This window comes from Castanea sativa, chromosome 10 (assembly GCF_040712315.1).
Source record: "Castanea sativa cultivar Marrone di Chiusa Pesio chromosome 10, ASM4071231v1".
NCBI lineage: Eukaryota > Viridiplantae > Streptophyta > Magnoliopsida > Fagales > Fagaceae > Castanea > Castanea sativa.
Window position 1 is genome coordinate 30,561,535 of NC_134022.1, and position 24,162 is coordinate 30,585,696.

Genomic DNA, 24,162 nt, shown 5'->3' on the forward strand with positions numbered 1-24,162 from the left:
GGGCTACAATGAAGCTTTTGGTTACATACCACCATGTGCAAGTTATAACTTAGCACCTTGTAATGCTGTATTTTATTTTCCTTAAATTCATTAATCCGGTTCTGCATCCCAACCATTACTTTAATTTCGGGTACCAGTTCATTCATTCCTTTTAAAAATAATAATACTAATAAGAAGAAAGAAGAAAGAAGAAAGTTGTGTACTTTCTTTTTAGTCTTCTGCGTAAATTATACATTCCACCATATGGAATAGATTTATAGTACCATGATCTACTATGTAACAGTTTAGAATGGAGGATTTCTATACCATACCCGAATTCATCAACTACTTCTGAGTACAGCCCACAAACCCCAAAAAGGACTAACCATGATGATGTACTGGACTACCCAAAATTCTGAAGAAGGATCTACGCATATTAATACCTTTCACATCACGGAATCTCAAAGTTACATTTTTGACAACCCTTTACATCCTGATAATTTTAAATTTTTGTTTCGATCTCCTAAATCCACATTTTGCTTCTTTCCTTGCACAAGCAATATGGTGTGGTTAACGACACTATCTTAACTACAAACAACAACCAACAACAACAAAGCATCAGTACCAAAAATTGTGTGTTTAGGTTCAGATTCTCAACATACTAATCAGGGGCAGCCATATGCATTATTTTCCGTCTTTATATCCCATCCAAAATTATACTTTCTATTGCTGCTTTTATGAATGTCTTTTTGATAGACCAATATAGTTGGCCTTATAGCTATCTAGTAAAAAATTTCCTTTTGACTTTAAAGGAAAAAAAAATTAAAAACTGATAAACGGCATCAATACATAGAAAAGGATTTTGTTCAGATTGCAACAACTCCAAACCAACTAAAACTAACACAGATGAAGGAAAATACGCATCATAGTCACACATAATATTCTATTATACAAATCTAACGAGTCAGTAAGGCACACAAACACAAAAGCACAAAGTCACAAACACAAAAGCCAAGTTCACATCAAAGGCTTCAAACATAGGATGTCCCCTCCCAAATAGCATTCATTCAGTCACTCCCAGAAGCTTTTTGATGTCATGCTGCAGTAATGTCACAAAGCAAGAAGAACTACATCACTTTGATAGAATAAGATGATCTTTTGCTATAAAAGAACAATTAGGCAGCATAAGCCAACTGAACTTTGAGAATCAAACATAAACTGCAAACTGGGTTTTACCTCAATGGTAAGAGGAGAAGTTGTGGGATAATAACGATCAACAGCTTGCCCATCCTTGTCAACTAGAAACTTGGCAAAGTTCCATTGGATATCATCCCCGATTATCCCCCATTTTCCAGACTTCAAGAACTTGTACACTGGAGCAGTATTCTCACCATTCACTTCAATCTAAAACAAGTAAAGAGCAATATATCTCATAGATCATGATAACTATAATGCTGCAAACCTTAACAGGAATAGCCAGAGGGAAGAAGAGTAGAAGGTCATGTAAATTTTTTCAAATGTCTTACTGTTCAAGAAATTATATACAACAACACAAGGAGGAAATGAAAACATACCATTAGATATAATGATATACTACTAGTACAATTTAGAAGATATGAAATTAATTTAACTTTAATAAGTTTGAAGTGTGTGCATGCACATGCACCACAATCATGTTTGCACCCTTTGTTGCTTTTTTAACAGAAAGATAAATGACTCAGTTATTTTTGATGAATTTCCCATCTGGGTGCAGAAGATCCTGTCCTTTTTAGTGGCATACAGAAAATTCAGCAGCCCACTATTGTTTGAATGGAATAAGAGGGAAGACAAGAAAGAAATACAAGGGCAGGAGTGCTAAATGACACTAGGGTGGGGTCCAATAATATTCACTCTCAGAATCTTTTTTGGCAGCGCAATGCTGTTTGTACAACAATTATTAGATCGCCCAATGCGACCCGAGATGCAATTGTTGATGCGGTTTCTTTAAGATGTCTTATAGATAACTTTATAATGTGGATGCAAACACAAATAAAATTTGATTGTAATCTTAAAATACCAAGCACACCAAAACCATTCTATTTTGTTCACCATCCGAGGCCAAAGGGAATGAAAATTTGGAAAATAAAAGGGGAAAAAAATCCTATATTTGTAGTGACCTAAGAAGGTGTGTAATAAGGAGGCAGCTATTAAAGCATAAATGCAACGTAATTCCACTTTTCTCAGATCTACCTTGTCAAAGATAGGAAATTCCGATTTGAAGCGAGTGCAGACAAACTCCACAATCTGATCATTGCTTCCTGGTTCCTCCTCACCAAACTGATTGCATGGAAACGCCAGTATCTCCAGGCCTGCATCAAGCCCCAGGACATGATACAGAAAATAATGAAAATAGTATAATGTCAACGTGAGCTCCCAAACTATTCTTAATGCCTGATTTATAAATAACTGATGCTGTACTCATTGTGTGTATCAGTGATTTCCTGATACCATACAGACACAAGATTCAGACATGTGTGCACATGCAATTGTTCTCAGAGAACAAGGAAGAGATAAGGAAGGACACAGGACCACATGTAAGAAAACAACGTTTGTAAGCCCAAGAATGTCATTTTTTAGACTAATTTATAAATGTAATGGTTCTTGAAACGACAGGCAAGAAACTACAGTGCAATTATGCAAAGGTTAGAATTCCAAACCTTGTTCTTTATACTTTTCATATAGTTGATTCAACTCTGTGTAATTTGAGTTGGTCATGCCACTGCATGAATAGACAAGCAAGCAATAAATAGATATTTTTAATAGTGAAAAAAGAATACTATGGATGCTTAGTTTTGCATAGTAAGGGAAAATTCTAAGGAATAAGATCAGCTCCAATCCCAAATAGTAGAGAACAACTTACTTCAACTATATCTATAATTTCTTAGGGAAAATAGGTTTGTAATAATTATAAAGAAGAAAAAATGAAGCAGATGCATGATACCATTTGGAGGCAACATTGACTATCAGGAGGACCTTTCCCTTGTAAGTGCTAAGATCTACATCATTTCCCTTAGCATCCTGCAAAGTGGAAGCAAGCATTAGCATACAACTCTTAAATATAATGAAATAACAAATAGGAATCATATCTAAAGTTTTAGGGCAAAGATTTAGTACAGATATATACCAAGTAGATATCAATGCAACAAGCATTTTAAGATTGTAAATGATAATTTCGGTAAGATCCTTCTAATGATTCTCAGCCTTGAAGCCTTAAAAATGATATTAGGACTTTTTTTTAGGCTTTAATGAAGCAAAAGAGACCTATATCCCTCGCCACTGTGGAATATTTACATCGGCACAGAATCTTTTATTTTAATTCATTTTTCTTAAATTCATTAGTCTTGTTCTTCATCCCTTCAACCATTACTATTGGGTACTTTTCTATTCATCTGTTTCAAGGAATATGATAAGAAAAAAGAAACTCATGTATTTTATTTTTCTTCTTTCGTAAGAAAATTATGCATGCACCTATATGGAATAGAAGGGTAATATTATTGTATTGGACAATGATCAAAAGCCCAAGACACAAAAACTGGAAATAATTTGATTACCATGCTCCCAATTTGAGCAGAGGGTAACCATTTCAACCACCTCTCTTTCTTTCTTGTGCTTCTCAAGAGCCTTATTTCCATGCCTAAGTTGCATCTGTTTCTACTATATATTCTATGTAATCCAAAGAATATAAATTTATTTGTATGTGATAAGAAAGCTGCTCAAAGAATTTCCCTAGGATACATTGCTTTTACTCAAGGTATTTAAGCATTGTATATGAACCTAATGTACCGGTTCTTCTTGAATTGGAGATGAAACTAGATGGTTATAAACTGACACACTCACTTTCTAAGTTTGTTTTTCTATTTTTGCTTAAAAAAAGTTCATTATATTGCACAAAGGAGGTTATTACAAGAATCAGCCATGGGAGCACTGTCAAGGGTTGGAGGAAATTGAGCTGGTTCCACCCATCCAGAGAACATAGCCTTTGTTTCCCATTGACCGAGCTCATGAGTAGCTGAGTTTGCAGACCTGCTAACTCTATTAAACAAACAAGATTCAAAATTCAACATTAACTTCCATATGCCCTTAATTATTAAAGAGATGTTCCAGTTTGAGATCATGTCTTCTTCAAATCGGATCCATAACTAGGCTTGCATCACCCACTACAAAAATTTGTAGACGAGTTTGTTTGTGGAGGAAATCTTCGTAGAAGAATTTTCAAGTTTTGGGGTCCCTATCTTTTGTTGAGGTTGCATAGAGAGTCTGTTTACAAAAGTTTAAATTATTGTAATTGCTTCTTCTATAATGAAAGTTCCTAAGGGATTGGTTAGCCCAGGAGTGGTTTTTCCTATGAAGAGTTCTTTACAGGTTTTCCACTTCATCACCAAATCTTTGTGTGCCTTTTATTGATTTAAATATCTTTATTGTGTTTGGATTGTGGTGACATACTTGAATTGATCTTGACTTTGGTTGCACTATCTATTTGATTGCTAACTCCGGACTAAAGCAAAATTTTCAGAAGCTTCTGGTAAACATGCTATAACAAAATACTCAATATCCAAAGCTTTTAACATTTATATAATGCTTTAGAGACCGGTTGATCATTTAAAGTGTAAAGGGACCACCCATGTTACAATTTGGTCTAAAACACTGGTCATCTTCCTCAAAGAAGAGCAATAAGACGTATTAATCAGTTCTACTTCAGTACTTTGTACATGATAAACCAACCATCGTAAATTCAATAACCCTTAAGAAAACCAAGACTGGAAAAAGAATACCCATGTTAAAAAAATGTACTTTTATATCTTACAATCACAGAAACCGAGCTAAAATGATAGTAACAAAGCAAAAACTGTACAAGCAAGCAACTTATCAAAAAAGATTAAAAGGCACACATGTTAATGCAAGAGACTAACCTTGACAGTGAAGTTGTAGATCGATTGTTGCTCCTTTGCTGGTTGGCTTGCCATCCTATAATCTTTTCTTTTCTGAACAAGAAAAATAAGAACAACACAAATGACAGAAGACAGAACAACACAAAGCAACAACTTTGGGGAGCAGAGAGATGTTAATAAAGCATGCTTTTTGACTTTTCCGCTTTCAAGCACTACTCTTCTGACACTTGTAAAATCTTCTCTCTCTCTCCTCCTAGATAATGATGTTTTTTCTCCTGGATAATGATGTTTGGAGAGACTGTAGAATTGGTTCATTTTAGAGTACAAAAATACAGTTAACTTTGAGCTAATACTAGCTAAGTTTTTGATATTTCAAAACTATTCAATTTGGTGTTTAATTACCAAGAGTGGAGAAAAATGAGTAACAGTTTAGGGATCAAATTGGTCAATTTTATAATGTCTTAGACTTGGCTAGCGCAAACTTTAAAGGGGCGTTCGGTTTGCTATAATGTGCCCTTAATATGATGTACATTAGGATGATATGACATTAAAATTTTTTATTTATTTTATTTTTTATAATATTATCATAATTTAAAATTATAAAATATATCGCATCATCTTAATCTCATCGCTTCCTAAACAATGTTATATTGTATTCTTGTATGAGATTACATTAACGTAAAATTACAATAGTATAATATTACAGCGTAATGTAATATTACGATGAACTACCCTAAAAGGGTATTCACTGTAATTTAGTTTTAACCAATACAATTATATAAAATTGGGAAATTTGAAATTAAATTAAACAAAAAAATTGATGTTTTCTCTGGCAAATTTATAAGGCTTTCAATTTAGTCCCTATTACTGTTTTTAAAGCATATGTTTCAATATCACCTTTTATTGTGCGAATCATCTTGAGCCATGTAGAGGAATTGAGTGAGCTTTGATAATCATTCCACAGATATTACTACAACTCAGAATTGTCAAACAATAAACCAAGAGGAGATATGGATAGAAGATGAACCTGATTTTCTATGTGAAAGTCTCTAAACAATGATAAAGAGTTTCTTGTGCTGTTTGAATTAATTAATGACCATAATCCAATGCGATTTTTCCCAGTCAAAACTAATGAAAACCATTGAGGTGACAAATGAATTTCTGATATGTCAAGTTATTATTATACCTAATATTAATAAAAATATTTTCTAATTCGCAGAAATCACCGCATCAACAGTTCAACACTTCTTGCCGTTTGGTGGCTAAGAAGTGAAGGAAAGGAAAAGAAAAAAAATTATGTTTGGAATATATAACGTTATCATTTTGTGTGAATTTTTTAGCTAATTGGATGCTATTATACTTTTTTTTTTGGGCCAACTGAGCTATAATTATGTTCGTTTTTAGTTTTTTGATAAATGATATAACTTTATTTAACAAAAAAAAGTAAGCCAAGCATAAAGGGGTATACTATGAGTACAACACAATCAGGTTCTCAAGTTACAATCTTCTCCAAAAAAAAATGTTATCAAGTTACAATGATCAATTACATCTGAGAGAGAAGTAAAAGAAAATGAAGCCAAAGCTAGTATCCAATCAAGCAAATATTTAGAGAATAACAGCTTAAGATTAGGAGTAATCCATTCACAGCCCTCAAATCTTCTTTGATTTCTTTTCCACCAAATACACCACCTTACACAATAAGACACTACTTTCCAAAAGGCTATGTTCCGATGGAGTCTAAACTCATATTCATGCACTCTTTGTGGCATAAACCATTAAACACCAAACAAATAAAACACTAATTTCACACAAAGAATCCTACCTCAAAAAAAAAATTAAAATAAAAAATAAAAAACACACAAAGAATCCATTTTCACATATAACACTAATTTAACATCAATCCGTTTCTTTAGTAAATTATCACTAGTTAAAATCTCCCCCAATCCACAAAAAGAAAGCAACTTCAGGTGATACATTAGATCTCCAAATTATTATTATTATTATTATTATTATTTGGGAAAAGACTTGTATAGTAATTTTTTAGGGATAAAAAACTACTACTCAAAAAAAAAAAAAAAAAAAAAAATACAATATTGGGTAGTTAAAAACTATACTAGTTATGATCTCCCTCAACACTTACCTCATCCGCAAGTGAAATATAAAATGGACAAGTTGAAACACGTGAGTAGTTAAATGGGTAATTTTCCCTAACCATGACTATATTGTAGTGTGCCTCATAGAGACAATACAATCGTAGGTCTTCCATCCTAAAAAGAAACGAAAAAGACTAGCCAATTTGAACACCTATTACCAACACTGCTCCAGCCTCTTCACTTTCCCAAACAAGCAATTTATCCAGTGATAGTGACCACCACAAAACCAACATGTTTGGTACTCATATCACCAACGTTGATGTAATAGCCAACCCAAATTCAAGCGCAGCTCATAAAAGTTGGGTAAACCTGTAAGTTATAAGATGCAATTCAATACTCAACCAGCCCCATGTTTGGAGGTCTCAATCCATGTAACTGGCATGTGAAATAAGATCTCAATGCCACTGCCTACAAGGTTAGAAGATAGATCAAGTACTCTGATCCTTTACTACTAGGATAGCAAAATCTCAATTTATTGAAACAGTTATGGTTTCAATCATAAACAAAAATAAAAACAACAGCTTGAGTAAATGTCGATGAGTGAAGATAAAAAATACAGGAAGCATTTACATATCGATGCTTATTCATAGTCAACATCATCATTTATTACTAAGAACTGAAGAAGCAGTTTGCAGAGCTCAAGCGATCCCCAGTGCCTTCTTTACGTCCTTCTGCAAGAGGAACCCAAACTTTGTAGTTAATCAAATAAGCCAACTATTAGATAAATGAATATACAATGCCACAGACTGGCTTTACCTCAATGCTCAGTGGGGAAGTAGTGGGGGCATAACGGTCAATGACATTCCCGTCTTTATCAACCAGGAATTTTGAAAAATTCCACTTAATACTGTCTCCAAATATGCCACCTTTGCTCGACTTCAGGAACTTGTACAACGGGGCAGCATTATTACCATTCACATCCACCTACCAATACACAGAATAAAGTTTCATAAGGCATCATCTCCAACTCAGATGACACAAAATATAAAAAACAAACCCATGAAACAAAGAAATAAATTGAATCCCTCTGGCACAATCATTGATTGAAGCCTAACACCCTATCACCTTGAAATTCTCAAATTCTCTTATGTTTCCCATAGTTGTAAACAACACAATGTATTATTTTCGGCAACATTTATACCAAAACTTTTAGGTTGGATATGAATCCTCAACAAACTAATTAGAACCGGCCACATGTATAATGCATAAAATATATATATATATATATATATATATATATATATATATATATATATATATATATATTTTACATGCTGCTGCTTACAACTACCCTTTCCATTCCGCCAACTCCTAACTCCCTTCAATCCAAGCATAGCCACTCACCATCAACCCACAAACATTTTCCAATGAACCAACTCACAACCACCCCCTCGCAGCCTAGCCCTAGTTAAGCAAACTGGTTAATATTAGTTTTTAGCTTATTTTTTCTTACATACAACTTTTTAAAGTCTTAACATTTTCAAGGTACAATTAGACTTCAACAAATTTTCAGTAAAGTAGCAATCTGCAACAACCTGCATCCAAACACACATGAAATGTTCAGAGACCTATCATATTACAGACTCAGAATGATAATAACACAGCTCTCACAATTTTTAAAATCATAATTGGATCTTTAGTAACTCGAATTAGCTACGTTTACCAGAAAAATCAAACTAGCATATCTTGGCAGTACAAATCTCATGAACGGGAAAGAAAAAAAAATCTAAAAACTAATTTCTTCCTACTTTAGACATACAATTTTAATATATATATATATATATATATATATATATATTTTTTAACATATCTATTACATATTCAATTGTGTCTCAGTTTTAAAAAAATACATATAGTAAAACGACGTCGTTTCGATTATATGATGCTAAACAAGACACCATTTTGGACCTGATAATAATTTTAATATCAGGTCCAAACGACGTGGTTTTAGTATCAAGTTAAAAAAATAAAACATACCATGAAATAATGACAATCAGGTTAGATATTGTGTACCTCCATTGCTCTCAGCCACACATTTGAAATCAGTTTCTCACTCAGAAATTTTTTCCTCTCACGAAAACCCTAAGTCAGTCAATCTCTCTCCCCTCTCCGCCTCCACCACTTGAAGCCACCGTTTTCCAGTGCCACCATGTTGCTCTCTCTTTGGTAAGTTTATTTCTCCCTTTTGCACTCTCTCCGATTCTTTTTTGGTTTTGTTTGGAGCTCACCAATTGTCCGATTTGGTGATTCTAATGTGTTTATTTGGGTTATTTTCTTGCAATTTCAGGGGTGTTTAAGCAATTTAGCCTAGTATAGGACTAAAGCCCAAAGGCTCAAAGATTACTAGGGAATTTCTCTTTTGAGTTCACAAATGTTTGATATTGTATGTAAGTGTTTATTTTTGGCATTTTGCATCTAGGGTTACATAACCAAACTAAACGCACCAAACCAGTATGATGCACCACATCTTGTGTAGACCAATTCCCACCTCTCCACAGGTGAATCAAGCAAAAGGGGAAACCACCCATGTAGGTGTAGTGCAAAAAAAAAAAAAAAAAAAAACCCGAAAACCAGCCACACCACACTGTGAACACCCTACCTAACACCTCACCTCCAAAACATTTTAGCTTTTCAAAGTCTAATTCAGTGGGCTAAAACTATTTTGCAAGCTTATTGGCAAAACATAATGGTTACAACATCTGAAAAAAAATTATAAAAAAAAAACCCTATCCATCTTAGTACCAGAAACTATTCCGCCTGGTTACTTCCAACATTAAATAATTTCAAACTGCATAGTTGTCCTGTCACTTTAGTGCTGCTTAATTTAGCTCTAGTTTGGTTTTTATCGAAATCTTTGAATATAAAACCTAGTCTCTAGAACTATCTTTAAACAAAACATGGAAATTATTACCCTCCTACCTTATCAAATATAGGAAACTCCGCCTTAAAGCGGGTGCAAGCAAACTCTAAGATCTGCTCATTGCTCCCAGGCTCCTGAGCTCCAAACTGATTGCATGGGAATGCAAGAATCTCCAGTCCTGAAACAAGGCAGAAGCAAGATTAGTCCTCTAGCATCCAAAAAAAAAAAAAAAAGAAGAATAAAAAGATGAAAAGTCACTACTAAATTTGCAAGACATAATTCCAGAGCAAGAGTTCGTAACATGTTCTATGCTTTTCTATAGTATGGGTGTAAGTGTAACTTGATGCCAGGAAAAGCAAAAATAATTAAAACAGCACAAAGAAGAAAGGGAGGGAAAGGAAAATGAAAGCCAACCTTGATCTTTGTATTTCTCATACACTTGATTCAGCTCAGTGTAGTTTGAATTAGTCAAGCCACTGCATAAAAAGCTGAGTGTTAAAACTATACATAAAGTGTAGCACATAAACAGCAAGAGGGAGCAGCAATAAGCACAACTCTTTAGCAGAAGGAAGTTCACAAATATCACTATCTTAAGTACTAAATAAGTAAATATCCAGCTTGAGAGACTCTGTCTAAACTGGTTCTGGTCTAAGAACAGTCTTGCTGAATTGCTTCTAAGGTAACATATTCATACCATTCCATAAAAAATAAAAATATGTATGCCATGAGGAAGTTTAGGAGAGCATAATTCATATTAAAATCTTATTTTATTCAAATCAGGATATTACCATCCAAATTTTAGTCTCCATCCTGATCAAGAGAACTTTCTATACTCTAATTGTGACAGTCACCTAATCGTAAAAATAAAAATGAGAAGTTACACATACCATTGTGATGCAACATTGACAATCAAGAGGACCTTCCCCTTGTACTTGCTGAGATCAACATCGTTTCCCTTAGCATCCTGCAAGCATTAAAGAGAACTCGGATGAATGAAAGAAACATTATTATGTGTCTGAGAAAGCAAATTGATGTTACTGATCTCAAGGACAATAATTTATATAAAGAATCAGACTTTTTTTTTTTTTTGAGAAGCATATAAAGAATCAGACTTGGAAGTGCTTATTCGAACATTAAGGTTCCTACCTTAAAACTACAGCCCTCAGCAAAATCCATCACTCAATTATGTAGAAACAGATGCAGACTTAGTGACTAGTTTGATGCCATAAAATATAGTTTTCATAGTTGCAACGACAATTATCAAGCAAACACCAAAGGAAAACAATAATTTAAAGTCAAAACACAACTTTTTAGATCTTTTTATATGAGTTCTCCACTCCTATGATTTATATTCTTCTTTCTTTCACAGTTTTTCTCAGCATGCAAACACACTAATTTGACAGACTGAATCCCCATTTCTTGAGTAACACTCATTCCCCGATCACTACTTATGTCACTCAATACAAAGATATAATCAAATCAACTTCTTAACCACACAAAACATCACAAACCCACATGAAATTTTTTTTCAAAAACCAAAGAAACAAGAAAAGCGTCTCCAAAAAGTTGACAAAGGGAAACAAACAGCCGTTTGGGAGGGCATTTCAAGCACACTTTTGAGCATTTTAAACCCACTTTTACATATTTCCACAATCTTTTTCACACGTATCAAAAACAATCAAACAACCTTAGTCAAACTACTTTACCAAACACCCCAAAATAACCCAAAAATAACCAACCTTGACGATGAAGTTGTGAACAGATTCAGTCTGGGATTGGCTAGCCATTGCACGAACCGATCGAAAATCAAACAACAAGGGCCTCGAGAACTCTGTTCGGATTGACTTCGAGAACAAAGAAACAGAAGAAAGATGCGAAAAACGCAAATGGGTTTGCTTAGAATAGGTTGAAAACTGGTTTGTCAACAAGGACGCAAAAATGGGTCCCAATATTTGATTTTTTCGTAGGATAATGCGAGTTGAGGAACACAGCATTGCGAGTTGTGAGATATATATATACACATATAGATAGGTACAGAGGTTTGTACTCGTGTGGGTTTAGATGATCGTAGGGGCTATATAAGATTTGTGAATCTTGAGGTTACACGTGGAGGGCTGGTGTTGTGTGCACGTGTGGAGCATTATGGACCAAGTGTTGGGTTTTTTGGAGTTGAGCGAAACGGACGGCTAGGATCATTTGCATCAGAGAATACGTCATGGTATGGCAATACTAGTGTGAACTGGTCTGGTTAGTACTAGTGTGAACGGGGTATCTGTGTGCTTCTAGAGGATGGCTTTTGAGACGTGGCGTATTGTTTTTGTGCATTGTGATTTGTGAGAATTTGCATGAGGTAGAAGTTTAGAGGTTCACATGTCCGTGCGTTCGGGACTAAAATTACAAGCCAGTTTGTCACAATCTCTTTTTGGACAATAGCCTTGTAGGACACAACTTTATCACAATTTTGATACGGTTGTAATTTTTGGAAGGAAAAATAAGTAGGAATATGTGATTCATACAAAAATAATAGATAATAAATTACAGTCTACTACGTATAATAAATTACAGTCTACCACGTAAAGATAGTTGTGAAAAAATTTATTGCATGTTGATCCCACAATAAATGAATTTTTTTTTTCTGCCTTGGTAGCTTATTTTCTCAAGTTCCACTATTATATTTTTGGTCAGAAAGGCAATACAATTAAGTGATTAGCTGAATGCGAGTCCTATGTTATGGTTTATCTCAAAATATCAAGTACGTTTTGCTTGTCTCGCTCTTTTTTTTTTTTTTTTTTACTATAATAATTTTAATAAAAAAACTAAATAAGTTATTTCCAAACAAACACCGAAAATAATTTGAATTCTAAAACAAAAAAGTATGAGACTAGAATCATTAATCCGAACTCCAGATGGTACCTCTCCACAAACTCACATACACGTGTCCTTTCGAAGAGGATTAGTAGGGCCTTGGTTCAAGCTGCATAAGGCATGTCATACTAGTAATATATTTCTAAGGGTAATGTTAACAAGTACCTTAAAACAATTGTTAACAAACTATTTTAGAAAAGTTTTTATACCACTTTTATGGAAATAGAACAAACTATCACAATATTAACTACTTTTTTTTCTATAAAAACTTTTCTAAAATGGTTCACTAACAAATGCCCTTAAGGTATCAGTTAACATTTCCTTATTTCTAATTATTTCCAGAAAAAGAAACACAAAAAGTCAAAAACTATGAAGAGTGTCACAGACTACATAATGTTAGCAAAAAAAAATTGTAAATTAATACTGGCCACAAAAAATAAGTTTTTATCTCAATGATTAATTTGTTATAAAATTTCAGTATTAGTTTATTTCATTATAAAAATATGTTGTAATTTTGGATTATGTATTACGTAATATGAACCGGTGCAATTTAGGTCGAATAAAATGTCTATTCATTGTACAAGACATGATTTCGTTCAAGTGAGAATGAAGTTAAGATATAAAGTTTATGTACACACTCGATAATCCCCAATTGACCAAAACCTTATTGTGGAAGTTACAAATTTGTACTTACAAGGCAGATGTTGTAGGCACCTCTACCCCAACCATACATGTATAAAAGCCAAAATTGAACCCTCATATCTAGAAAGGAAGACCGTTGAAAGAAAAAAATAAAATAAAGAGAAAACCTAGAGAGAGAATTCCATATTTCCATGGTCTTCCAAACCTCTCCAATTGACTATCCTTGAGAGGCCTTATTGTTCCAAGAACTTGATTACCTACTGTGTGTTGGACTTTGATCACAGAAACGCATAAAAGAATCCAAATCTTCAAGTAGTTCTTGGAGTGGCCGAGAGATTTAGTTTACAAGCAGAAATCGTTTGTGAAGTGGAGAGCTTGGGTACGGTGACTATCTAACGGGATGTATAGTTTATGAGTACATTCTATATCCGACAACCTTTTATAGAGGATTTGTTTTTTTGGAGTTTGGCCCTCAAAGTGTCATCACCTTGGTAGTATTTTCCTATGATAGTTTTCACTTCATGAACAAGTTCTTGTCTATTGTGTGACTATGGTTATTTGTTGTGTTTTATTTGTTATTTAAATGTTATCAAATTAATTACCTTGAATAAGAATTGGGTTAATCAATTAAAATTTGGTAGTTAAGCCATTGGGGTCTAAATAAAAATGTTTTCACAATGTATTTGTGGATGGATATTTGGAGTAGGGGTTGATAGAAAATGGAAAAATACATTCATGAGAAGACTACTCTGTTTCCTAATAAGTGAAAAGTCTACTTATAATTCAATTTTTTTTTATATGAGTTAAACCTAGATGTGTCGTGGAAATAATAGTATGATTACATAAAGGAAAGCTTTTATAAGAAGCTTACACGCACCAAAGCGAAGCTTAGAGTGCTTCAAATTGTGTAAGACAAGATTTGATAACTTATTTTAAATGCTACAATATCTTCTCTTGAAATCAATGTCTTGATTTGGTCTTCAATTGCATGGAAAGTAAATAAAAATGATATTTGCTTGTAATTTAGGAGCACTAACTTTGGCGAGAGCCTTATTGCTCAATTGGCACCTTTAAATGTTTTCAACAAAAATGTCTGTCGTTCAAATCTTCTACCCAACTATCAATGGAGAGAGAGAGAAGGAGTATCACAACTTTGAAATGCTTGGGTGGAATAATGAAGATAATAAGGTAGTCGGCAAACAATAAAATGTTGTCATGATTGCCGACTTTATATCGAAATTTTTTTAAAAAGTAAAGTTACAGTTTGTAATAAGACAAATACGAAACTGTCCCCACTAACACTATACTTTGTATATAAGTGAGAAAAAATCAATAACCAAAATAAAGAAGAACAGCAACCTCTACTGTGCATTTGATTCCATTCTGGTTACTCTCTCAAGCAAATTATTCATAGCTATGGAAAATGCATCTTGAAACTTCTCAAGCTGTGAATTTGAATCCCCATATACCAACCCAGGTAGTACTTCATATATTATAAAGCTCCTCATATCCTCCCTCTTCCTTGGAGAAATCTTCATCAACCTCTCCACCACATTCACCTTCATCTGCTTCACCTCTTCTTGGTCTATGAACACAGAATATTTACCATGATCAGCAGACAAATGCCATGGATACTGGTAGTAAGCTGTGAAAGGACAGAAAAATACTGGAATGCAACCAGATACCAAAGAATCAAATACTGATTTTCTTGTTGGGCTATCCCCTGGAGGCTGCAAGCAGAATTCAGACTCCTTGAAGAGCTCAATAACTGACTCAGGCTGATCACAACCTCCTGAACTGCAATTCATAAACCTGCACATTCCATTCTCTGCAGAATTGCACTGGTTGATTAATATTGACCTTATGTTGTCCGGTTGATCAGGCCGTGGTGCCCCAGCAAAGCTCACAAGACTTTTTCGACTCGAACTGATAATCTTCAATTGCCATGAGATAATGTCATCATCTGAATGAGGGTGGAAGAAGGTCGGGTGTGGAATTCCAATGTCGTTTACATGCCATGGTTGGCGTTCGATCAAGAGCTTTATGGGGTTTTGCATTTGACTAAGCTCTAAAAATCTAGTCCCCCATGGAGAATTGTCATATCTCCTAAAATCCCATGATATCTTCCCCAACACAAACACATGATCCTTACCAGCATTCCGAACCCAAGGCTGCTGCTTTTCCAGCCACTTTATGAGTTCCAATGGTAAGGTATCCTTGACATCATTGGATACATTTTTGAAATGCCATCTCAAAATGTCTAAACCACCATAAAATGGGACATAAAAAAGCTTGGCCTCATGCTCATTATAAACCCTGCATGGATGCTTCATGACCCTCGTATGAAATATTGGCTCCAGTGAGTACTGATGAGTCTGATACCATCCTTTTCCAAGCTTTGGTATTGGCTGACCCAATGCATCATTATTGAAATACTCACAAAAATCTGTCCATGGAACCAAATCATGACACTGACCAACCAAGTCAGTATTGAACTTTGATGGCAAATCATAAACATATATCCCCCTCCCATCACACACCGGATGATTCTTACTTGACTTCCATGATCGATGAAGTTGCAACTGTTCCTCCACAACCTTCTTAGCATGTCCAATCTCCTCTTCTCTGCCTTTTTCTAATTCTCTAATATCTGGATTTGGGTTATTCTGAGCAGTTTTCAGAACCTCCACAGCATTTACAACCTCATTTTCGTCTTTGTCAGCTTGGTTTTCAGCATTTGGAATTTGTTCATCCAAAACAACATTGACAGCCTGCACAGTATTTGCAACCTCCTCTTTTCTGTCTGCATTGACCTTTTTTCCTATCTCAGGATTCAGATCATCCCGAACAACATTAAGAATCTCTTTTATATCCCCGTTGATGCTAGGACTAATGGCACTATTATTGATTACCGGAATAGGGATATCAAAATTTGGCTGGGTCCCTGCAGAGAGACAATAGAGGTTGTTGAGTTTCCGAGATGAGACGCAGACATGAATGATTTTCCCTGATATAATGGTGGTGGAGGAAGACCAAAGGAAGATAAGGATTAGGAGGAAGACAGCAGCTGGGATTCGATAAAAAAAGTTGATCAAAATTGAATAAGAGAAGCAAATTTCTCGTGCTTCTACTTTTTTGGATTGTTTTGATTTCTTTTTGGACACAGAAACTGCCATTTTTGGTAGCTAGGAACAATGTTTGTAACTGGTCTTAGTTCTGGTTTTCTAGTAGGGGAAAGTTCCATTGTCTCCTGGAATGATTTGAACATGGAAGCACGTATTATGAGATATGTGTGCACGTTTGAATGTGTCCTATAAGTTTGCACGTTGGAGACTAAAAAATTATTTTTGAAGGTGATGCCTCAGCATTATAATATAAACTTTGCAGGTCAGCACTTCTTTGTTTTAGTTAGCATGCATGCTGATTGAACCTCTATTTTGTCCATGGACAAAGTATCAAAATATATAAATAGTCAAAGACGTGCTAGATTAATGTATAACTTGGACTGCACAAGCCAAGTATCTATTTTCTACAGTTTCAGTACTCTGCCATTAAGACCAGCTCAAATTTGTCAATTTGAATTATGCTCAAAATCATCAAATTGACTGAATCGTTGGTCAACTGATTGATCCCAGAAACTGCTAAATCTACCATACCACATTTCCTATCCAACTAACGGGTTTTTTTTTTTTTTTATAACAATAACATTTTTGTATGCTTAATGTACAAAATGGGACCAAATTAATATGAGAAATGTTATGTTCACAATATTTTCACAACAAATCATATGTGATAGGTTATTACGAGTTGTTATTGGTGGAGTAAAAAAGTAATTTTAGTGGTAAATTCAAATTAGAATCAATAACAACTAACTATCTATGATTTGTTGTAAAAATGTTATAGACGTAACATTTCTCTATTAATATCGGCTCCAGATTCCTTTTTCATGCAGTTGCAGTTGGATTTAAATGCTTTAGTGGAGCACTAATGGGCAAAAATAACTGGTACAAGTAAATCAACAAATATGTAATTGTCCATTGTTGTTATTTTTTTCTTGGTTAACCCTTTAATAAGCTACTTTATTTTAGGCAGAATGGGAAGATACAAAGTATTCATTGTCCCTCAGTATCTGGTCAATTACAACTTTTAATTTAGACATAGCAAGAAAAAAAAAACATGCAGAACAAGGAGGATTTGCAACATGGGTGATGAAGTTACATGAGCATAGAACCCAGGTAGGAAGACATACCAATCACCAATTTACAGCATACTATCCGTTCTAGCAGGCAGCCTGCGGAAGAAGTTGATAGGCACTGATGGAGACTTGTGGCGAAATCTTGGATGCCTCATCACGTAAAACCCTGCCAAAGCTGCCACAGCCTGGAATGGTGTCACATACAACACTAGTGCAGCTACAAGGCAGAATGTAATGAAGATGGCTGTAGCACGAGGATCTCGCCAACTCAATAGATTCTGAAGTCGCTCCCCTTGAGTTGCAACATCACCAACCACAGTCTGAATTCTACCAGCCACACTCCTCAGCCGATCATACCTCATTCTCACCACATCTGGGCTCCGGCTTGTAGGGAATGAGTCAAATTCCTCATCTAGCTCATCAGAGAGTACAGCCTCAGCTTGTGAGAGCTTTGTGTTCATGTGGGGAGGATACCTTGGCCTGTACCGGAAGTTCCACACCCCTATTAGAAACATGTAGAGGAAAGCTGTTGGCAGTATCAGTTCTGGGAAACAAACAAGCATAAGAAAGAGCACATGAACTAGGACTGTTGTAATAGGATTCCTCCACAAGCAGATTTCCCCAAACCATTTCCCAACAGCAAACAGTCCTGAGAAAACTGTCATTAGCCGGAAGAAATGAGCCTTGCTTCTCCTCATGCTCCAAAGGTGTGAGTCTATATCAGACATATATTCCAAAACTTCCTTTCTAAGTGGAGGCTCTGCTCGACCTAACCGTGCTGCTACTATGTGGACAGCTTGGTGACGGAGCATGTCAACCTGCATAATGCCAAAAGGCCTTACATAGTGCATTTTTGGCAGTAGAGGTCGTGAGTATTGGTAAAGCATGTTCACAAATGAGGTGCATGTAAACCGTATTGCCAAATGTAGTTCTCCCATCTTCTTAACACCAGAAGGATGAAGAACCAGCAATGGATAAAAGTGTGTATAAATACGGCCTGTTTCAAGTGTGGAGATACGAACACGAACCTTCCCAATCTTCAGGTCCTTGTTACCATTTGAACCCTTTTCACCAAGCAGGCTGTTGTCAAATACACCTATGGTGATAACTGTAGCTGGATCAAACACCTCCCAAGTGTACTGTTCATTGTATTTTGGACACAGGTTGTCAACAATGGTGCGTGTCCTGACCCATTTATGACCATACTTTGCTACACAGTATGTATCAGATGTGCCCCTTCCATCTCGCGTCTTCATGGGATGAAGCCCTACAGCATTCAATATTCCAAGCTCTAAAACTCCAATTGGTGGCTTCCACAGCTGCTTCGCTGTGGGGCGGAGATCGCTGCTGTAATGAGTGGACTCGTCAAGAACATGGTATCCTCCATCTAGACTGACTCGGAGATGGAGTCGGCTATAGAACTTTTCTTTTTTCAACTGATCTACATCCAGAGCAATTGGCTTTTCTAGGTTGAACCAACGGGAATGGATCATACGGTCATCAGCACGCTTATCTACAGAGCTCAAGGGTATGATGACCCTTCCAATGATTTCATCTTTTCCAGGACCTACACGATCCTCAACTGATATGACCAGATGATCCTCAAAGGGTTCAGCAGCAACAAACAAAAGATCCTCATTCCAAAGAGAACACAGGGTCCGAGCCTGAACATTTTTGGTCTTCAAAACCTGGTTACCTATCTGTGCCTTGACATACACATCCGGGAAACGATTCTTCTCTGTTGGAACTAAGTCTTGCGCCTCAATAACATTAACACGCACGTACCACAACCGTGGTGCATGATAGACTTTAGAACGTATCGCTGCAGAGATAGCTGGTGTGCTATCAATAGGCATAGCTGCATCAGAATGCCATGCATCAGAAAAGGCCTCATCTGCTTGGGTGCCAATCCAAACTGCAAGCATCAGCTCACCCTTAATCTTCTCACCCTTTTTATCCCCAAGCCTGTACCATTCTGGAGCCAAAGGGCTATCCGGAGGTACTCGCAATGGAACTTCATTGATGTCAAACCTTACAATGCCCACAAAATCATCTTTGACAAGATCCTTGTCCTTAATCACAACTTCCAGAACAGATGCTTGCGTCCGGTCCTTTGAAAAGGCAAACACCTGATTCCACACTGGATTTTGCTGCTTCTCAAAATGTTTTGTAATCCCTTTATAATTTCCAATTTTCACCTCAACATATGGATCAAGACTTCCTGTAACATCCATAGCAGGAAGATCACGGGCCTTAACAACCCTTACATAGAGAAAATGCATCTTTTCCACAAGATCATAAGTACTTGCAGTCTTGTCTCCGTGAATGACACGGCCCCCAACAACTCTCCCACCACCAAGGAAAGGGCTTGTCTCTTTTAGTGCATACTCAGCAGGTTGTGACGATGATGCAGAGTACATACGAACTACCTTTGGAGGCTGTGATTCTACTTTCATTTCATCAAACTCATATTTGGTTCCATGCTGGGGAACAGCTGCAGTTATAGGACTCGGAGCTGCAGAAGCAGAAGATTGATGATGATGGTGGTGAGTTGAGTTAGGGAGATGGTGGAAGATGTGTCTTGACTCAACTTTGTGAGTGTTTGTGGCTGCATTTGGAACTGTTTGGGCTTGTGCATTAGTTACGCTTGGTTCCTTACTTGGCAAGGATTCAGTAGCAGGGATCGGAATAGAAGACTTTATGGTTGGGTCATCAGTAATATAAACTTTTAAGCCTAACTCTCCTCTTACTCGTGAGAAGAGGCCTCGCTTTTCCAAAGGGTAGTGCAAGACAACAGCATCAGAGTAAGGAACAAAAGACGTCCCAGTTAGGCTAATCTTCCCAAGGAAGGACCTGGAGTTGGTAGCTTTGACATTATTGTAGATATAGGCATCAAGAGTGAGATAGTGGAGGTTGGAGGGATCAGATATGTTGAAGTAAAAGCTCTCATTCCAAACAGGGTTGAGATCCTTTTCTTTGATGGTGGTACGGAACTTTTGACCATCAAAGTAGAGCTCCACAAATGCACTGGATGAACCTAGCCCATCTTTAGGCAAGAGATTGTGGGCACTTACTACATCTACCCCTAACTTAAGGTTGTTCATCATGATGAATAGGCAGATAGGTTTGTTGAAGAGAATATGAACTACTGGAGAGAGAGCAAATAGCTACTGGTGCCTGCAAAGAAGAGGGTAGCTATCAATATGCGCAATTGCTTGCAACAATCTGTAAGAAAGAGATAAAATTTTATTTGAATAATTAATAGAAGCAATATACCTATGATAAACATCCAATAATTAAAGCAGTAGAAGCTATACATCTATGAAATAAAACATTCTACTACGAGAGCAGTCAATGTACTCTAAAGCGATCTAATACAAAAGCAATGAAGGAAAGGTCACAAGTCAATAAATATGAGAATGCTTGGGCGTATCAGTGTGCACAATACTAACACGGCAATAAAGACAATAGAAAGATCAATTTCAACAACAATCAGAAAGTTGTAAAAGAATCAAAGTTGAATTGGTTTCACCAGTAAACACTAACGAAAGCATGAAAAAATCATAAACCACCCCTCACCCCCAACCTTAAAAAGTAAAAAATGAAATGAAATTCTAGCAGTGACTTTTGGCAAGGTAATGGAGGGCTTCAAATTGCGGTAGGCAGGGGAAACACATTTGATTTGTTCCAACAAAACAGACACAAAACCTTGCTATATGGGACCTTCTAAAGGACCTGACATATGAGTAAAACGCAAGAATCTATCACCTAATGAAAGAGCTCTCAAATATTTCATTAATGGATAGAGATTGCCATGCCCAAGAAATCATGTTTTGGTAAATCAAATGCAGTGTAAGTGAAATAAACCGAGCATAATTCCTTGCAATTAACTGAAAGAGCAGGCAATAAACCTTAATTTACAAGGCATGCCATCAAATGACAAGCAAATATAATAAATAAATAAATAAATTGTGCAAGTACACCATAAGGGATAAAGTGACATGAGAAAAAGGGTTACACATTGCCTTTTAAGTCTTTGAAGATGTTTATCATGAGTGTAGCTCTCATAACTCATAAGTAGTTCAACTAAATTCATTCTTAAGTTGAGATGAAAACATAGGAAGATGGAACCTTTTGCATAAGAATCTGGGGGCACACACAGTATGCTGGTGTGCCACCTAAAAAATACACCTCAGCTTGCAAACAAGCTTCATGTAGTCACATTTGACATTCCCTAAGAAAAAAATCAAGCTTCAAATAGTAACAAACTAAGAATTATTAACTTGTTCTCTACTTCAACCACACAAAAAATAAATAAATGAATAGATGACACTAGTTTAAAGATCTGGTCTTAAATTAAAAATTAAAAATTAAAAATTAAATCTGCAAATATAGAAGTAGACAGATCAGTTATGCAGAAAGTCATTAAAATATTAATGTGCACAAAAATTATGCATTGAATATTTATTACCACGAAGATAGTGATTTATCAGAATCTTTGCTATAAAAAAATAAAAATAAAAATAAATCCAAACCCAATATTTTTCTCCTCCTTGCATTTAAAGTACACGGGCTCTTTCTCAATGGAAAATTTGGTTAAAAAAGAAACCAGTGAGTAAAAAATTACCATCAGCTAGCAACTCTTGTGATAGAGACAAAACAGAGAAATAAAATTAAAAAACCAAACTTTATAAACTATCATTTTCACCTTCGTCAAGAGTCAAATAGAAAGAATAAGACAAACACAAGCAGAATCCACAAGATATTCTCATTTTTATCTTCTTCTAATTTTTTTTATTGTGCTAATTTAATTTTTTATAATTACAACCTAAGTAACACTAGAAAATTACCCGGAAAATCCGAAAGCTAATTTACTTACTTGACTAACACTAAAAGTGAGTCTTGAACTTAAACAAAATTATATAATTTAGACCCAGAAAGCACACAGGCCAAGACTTCTAAATCTTTTTCTAAAAAATTATTATCATGTGCATCGCTCCGTGGTAGAAGGATCTTGAAATTTAAGCTTATTATATATTAGTAAACAGTAATACTTTTACTCTTCAAGCTAAAAGACCCTTAAACCCCGCTTCACACACATGAGGTTCCCACTGAATATACTCAAAATAAAAAATAAAATAAAATAAAAAAAAAGGTAGAAGCAAAAGTAACAAAAATACAAAAGGAAAACCAAAAAAAATTCCGAACCCATCTCTTTGATCCGTTTACTTTGCTAAGAAAATGTAGCAAAACAAGATTTGAAAAGTAAAATTGTCAACATCACAGATCAGTGAATAGTATACGAAGTGTGAGCTTAGTGTGCTAAATATCATATTATTTTACTCAAAAAAACGAAATGTAGGATAAGAAAGTGTTAAAAAGTTGATAAATTTGACTTACACATTCTTTGTTAGCAAATTCTAGCAACTGAAACTCCAACCGTTACTAAGCAAAATCCAAAATGTAACGCTGAGGAAACAAACAGTTAGAGAAAAAAATGAAAGTAGCATATGAAGAAACAAAAGCTAGCTTTTTGGAGTTTATGACTGAGAAATATGGTTTAAAAGACAACGCAGAAGAAATCAAAATAAATTTTTAAAAGAAAAAAGGTTACCTTTTTTTAGCTGAAAAGCGTAAAGAGTATGACCATTTTCAATTTCAGGAGCTCCATAAGATCTCACAGCTTTGTAGTTTGGACTCCCTTGACCTCACAGCTGAAGCATCAAACTCAGACTCAGAGAGAGAGAGAGAGAGAGTGAGACTGTGAGAGAGAGTTATGGCACAAAAGGCAATGCACGTGGAACGAGGAGAGAGATAGAGAGAAGAAGAAACAACAAACTCAGATAGACATATTTATTTACACGAGCCTGTTTGACGGTGCAGACAAAAGTGTTTTATTAATGGTGGGTGGGAAATATCTAAGATAAAGTTAACTCAATTATAAAGACATGACTCATGAACTCACTTATTAATTTATTATTAGGTGAAAATATGTGAATTTTTTCTTTTCAATAACTTCATAACTTGAGGTAGAAAATATAATCTGTCATCTTATGTGCAAAATGTGTAATTTTAAAAAAAATGTTTTTTCATAAGTTGAAGTAGGAGGTTTATGATTGATTTGAATGAACTTTTCTTTTAAAATATTTTTAAATGCTTTTTTAAGTGTATCATTTTGATGATTATTTAAATTATTAATGATTTGGTAAAACGTAATCTTTTCATTTTAAAATTATTAGACATTTATGTGTGTTTTCAAGAGATGTTCAATATTCAAAAAAATTTCTGAATTACAAAATAAAATATTATTAAAAAATTAATTTATAAAATTTTAAGAATTTTACGGTAGAGTTAAATAAACATCTTCTTTTATCTCAAATGATCACTTCCTCCTCCCATATCTACCTAAAGAAACTTATTTCTTGCATAGGAGTTAAATAAACCTTTAATCGAAACTTACATTTTTTTTTTCTTTTTTGAGGAGAATCGAAACTTACATTTTAGTAAACTATAAGCCTTTTTTCTCAACCAAAAAAAAAA

The 24,162-nt window shown here is 35.1% G+C and overlaps 4 protein-coding genes across 5 annotated transcripts; all 4 read right to left on the bottom strand.

The window, feature by feature from the left end:
• Positions 1-801: 801 nt before the first annotated feature.
• On the bottom strand, positions 802-5,100 carry LOC142613353 (putative glutathione peroxidase 8). Its single transcript, XM_075785670.1, has 6 exons — positions 4,929-5,100; positions 2,960-3,036; positions 2,676-2,737; positions 2,209-2,327; positions 1,216-1,383; positions 802-1,078 (listed from the first exon to the last, which is right to left on the bottom strand). Exons 1-6 carry the CDS (start codon positions 4,980-4,982, stop codon positions 1,043-1,045), a joined length of 516 nt encoding a protein of 171 aa, XP_075641785.1. The 5' UTR covers positions 4,983-5,100; the 3' UTR covers positions 802-1,042.
• A 2,412-nt stretch (positions 5,101-7,512) lies between these two features.
• LOC142613354 (putative phospholipid hydroperoxide glutathione peroxidase) lies at positions 7,513-11,968 on the bottom strand. Its single transcript, XM_075785671.1, has 6 exons — positions 11,660-11,968; positions 10,808-10,884; positions 10,335-10,396; positions 9,980-10,098; positions 7,817-7,984; positions 7,513-7,731 (listed from the first exon to the last, which is right to left on the bottom strand). Exons 1-6 carry the CDS (start codon positions 11,912-11,914, stop codon positions 7,699-7,701), a joined length of 714 nt encoding a protein of 237 aa, XP_075641786.1. The 5' UTR covers positions 11,915-11,968; the 3' UTR covers positions 7,513-7,698.
• Positions 11,969-14,594: 2,626 nt separating this feature from the next.
• Positions 14,595-16,936, bottom strand: LOC142613015 (xyloglucan-specific galacturonosyltransferase 1-like). Its single transcript, XM_075785196.1, has one exon. It carries the CDS (start codon positions 16,601-16,603, stop codon positions 14,789-14,791), a length of 1,815 nt encoding a protein of 604 aa, XP_075641311.1. The 5' UTR covers positions 16,604-16,936; the 3' UTR covers positions 14,595-14,788.
• A 537-nt stretch (positions 16,937-17,473) lies between these two features.
• Positions 17,474-23,483, bottom strand: LOC142614100 (multiple C2 domain and transmembrane region protein 7-like). Of its 2 annotated transcripts, XM_075786646.1 has the most exons (3): positions 23,237-23,483; positions 23,023-23,091; positions 17,474-20,799 (listed from the first exon to the last, which is right to left on the bottom strand). In XM_075786646.1, the coding sequence occupies exon 3, from the start codon at positions 20,727-20,729 to the stop codon at positions 17,688-17,690; it is 3,042 nt and encodes a 1,013-aa protein (XP_075642761.1). In that variant the 5' UTR covers positions 20,730-20,799; positions 23,023-23,091; positions 23,237-23,483; the 3' UTR covers positions 17,474-17,687. The 2 variants fall into 2 exon arrangements, with proteins under 2 accessions (XP_075642761.1, XP_075642762.1); XM_075786647.1 differs by lacking the exon at positions 23,023-23,091 and having other exon boundaries at positions 23,237-23,417.
• Between the last annotated feature and the right edge of the window lie 679 nt (positions 23,484-24,162).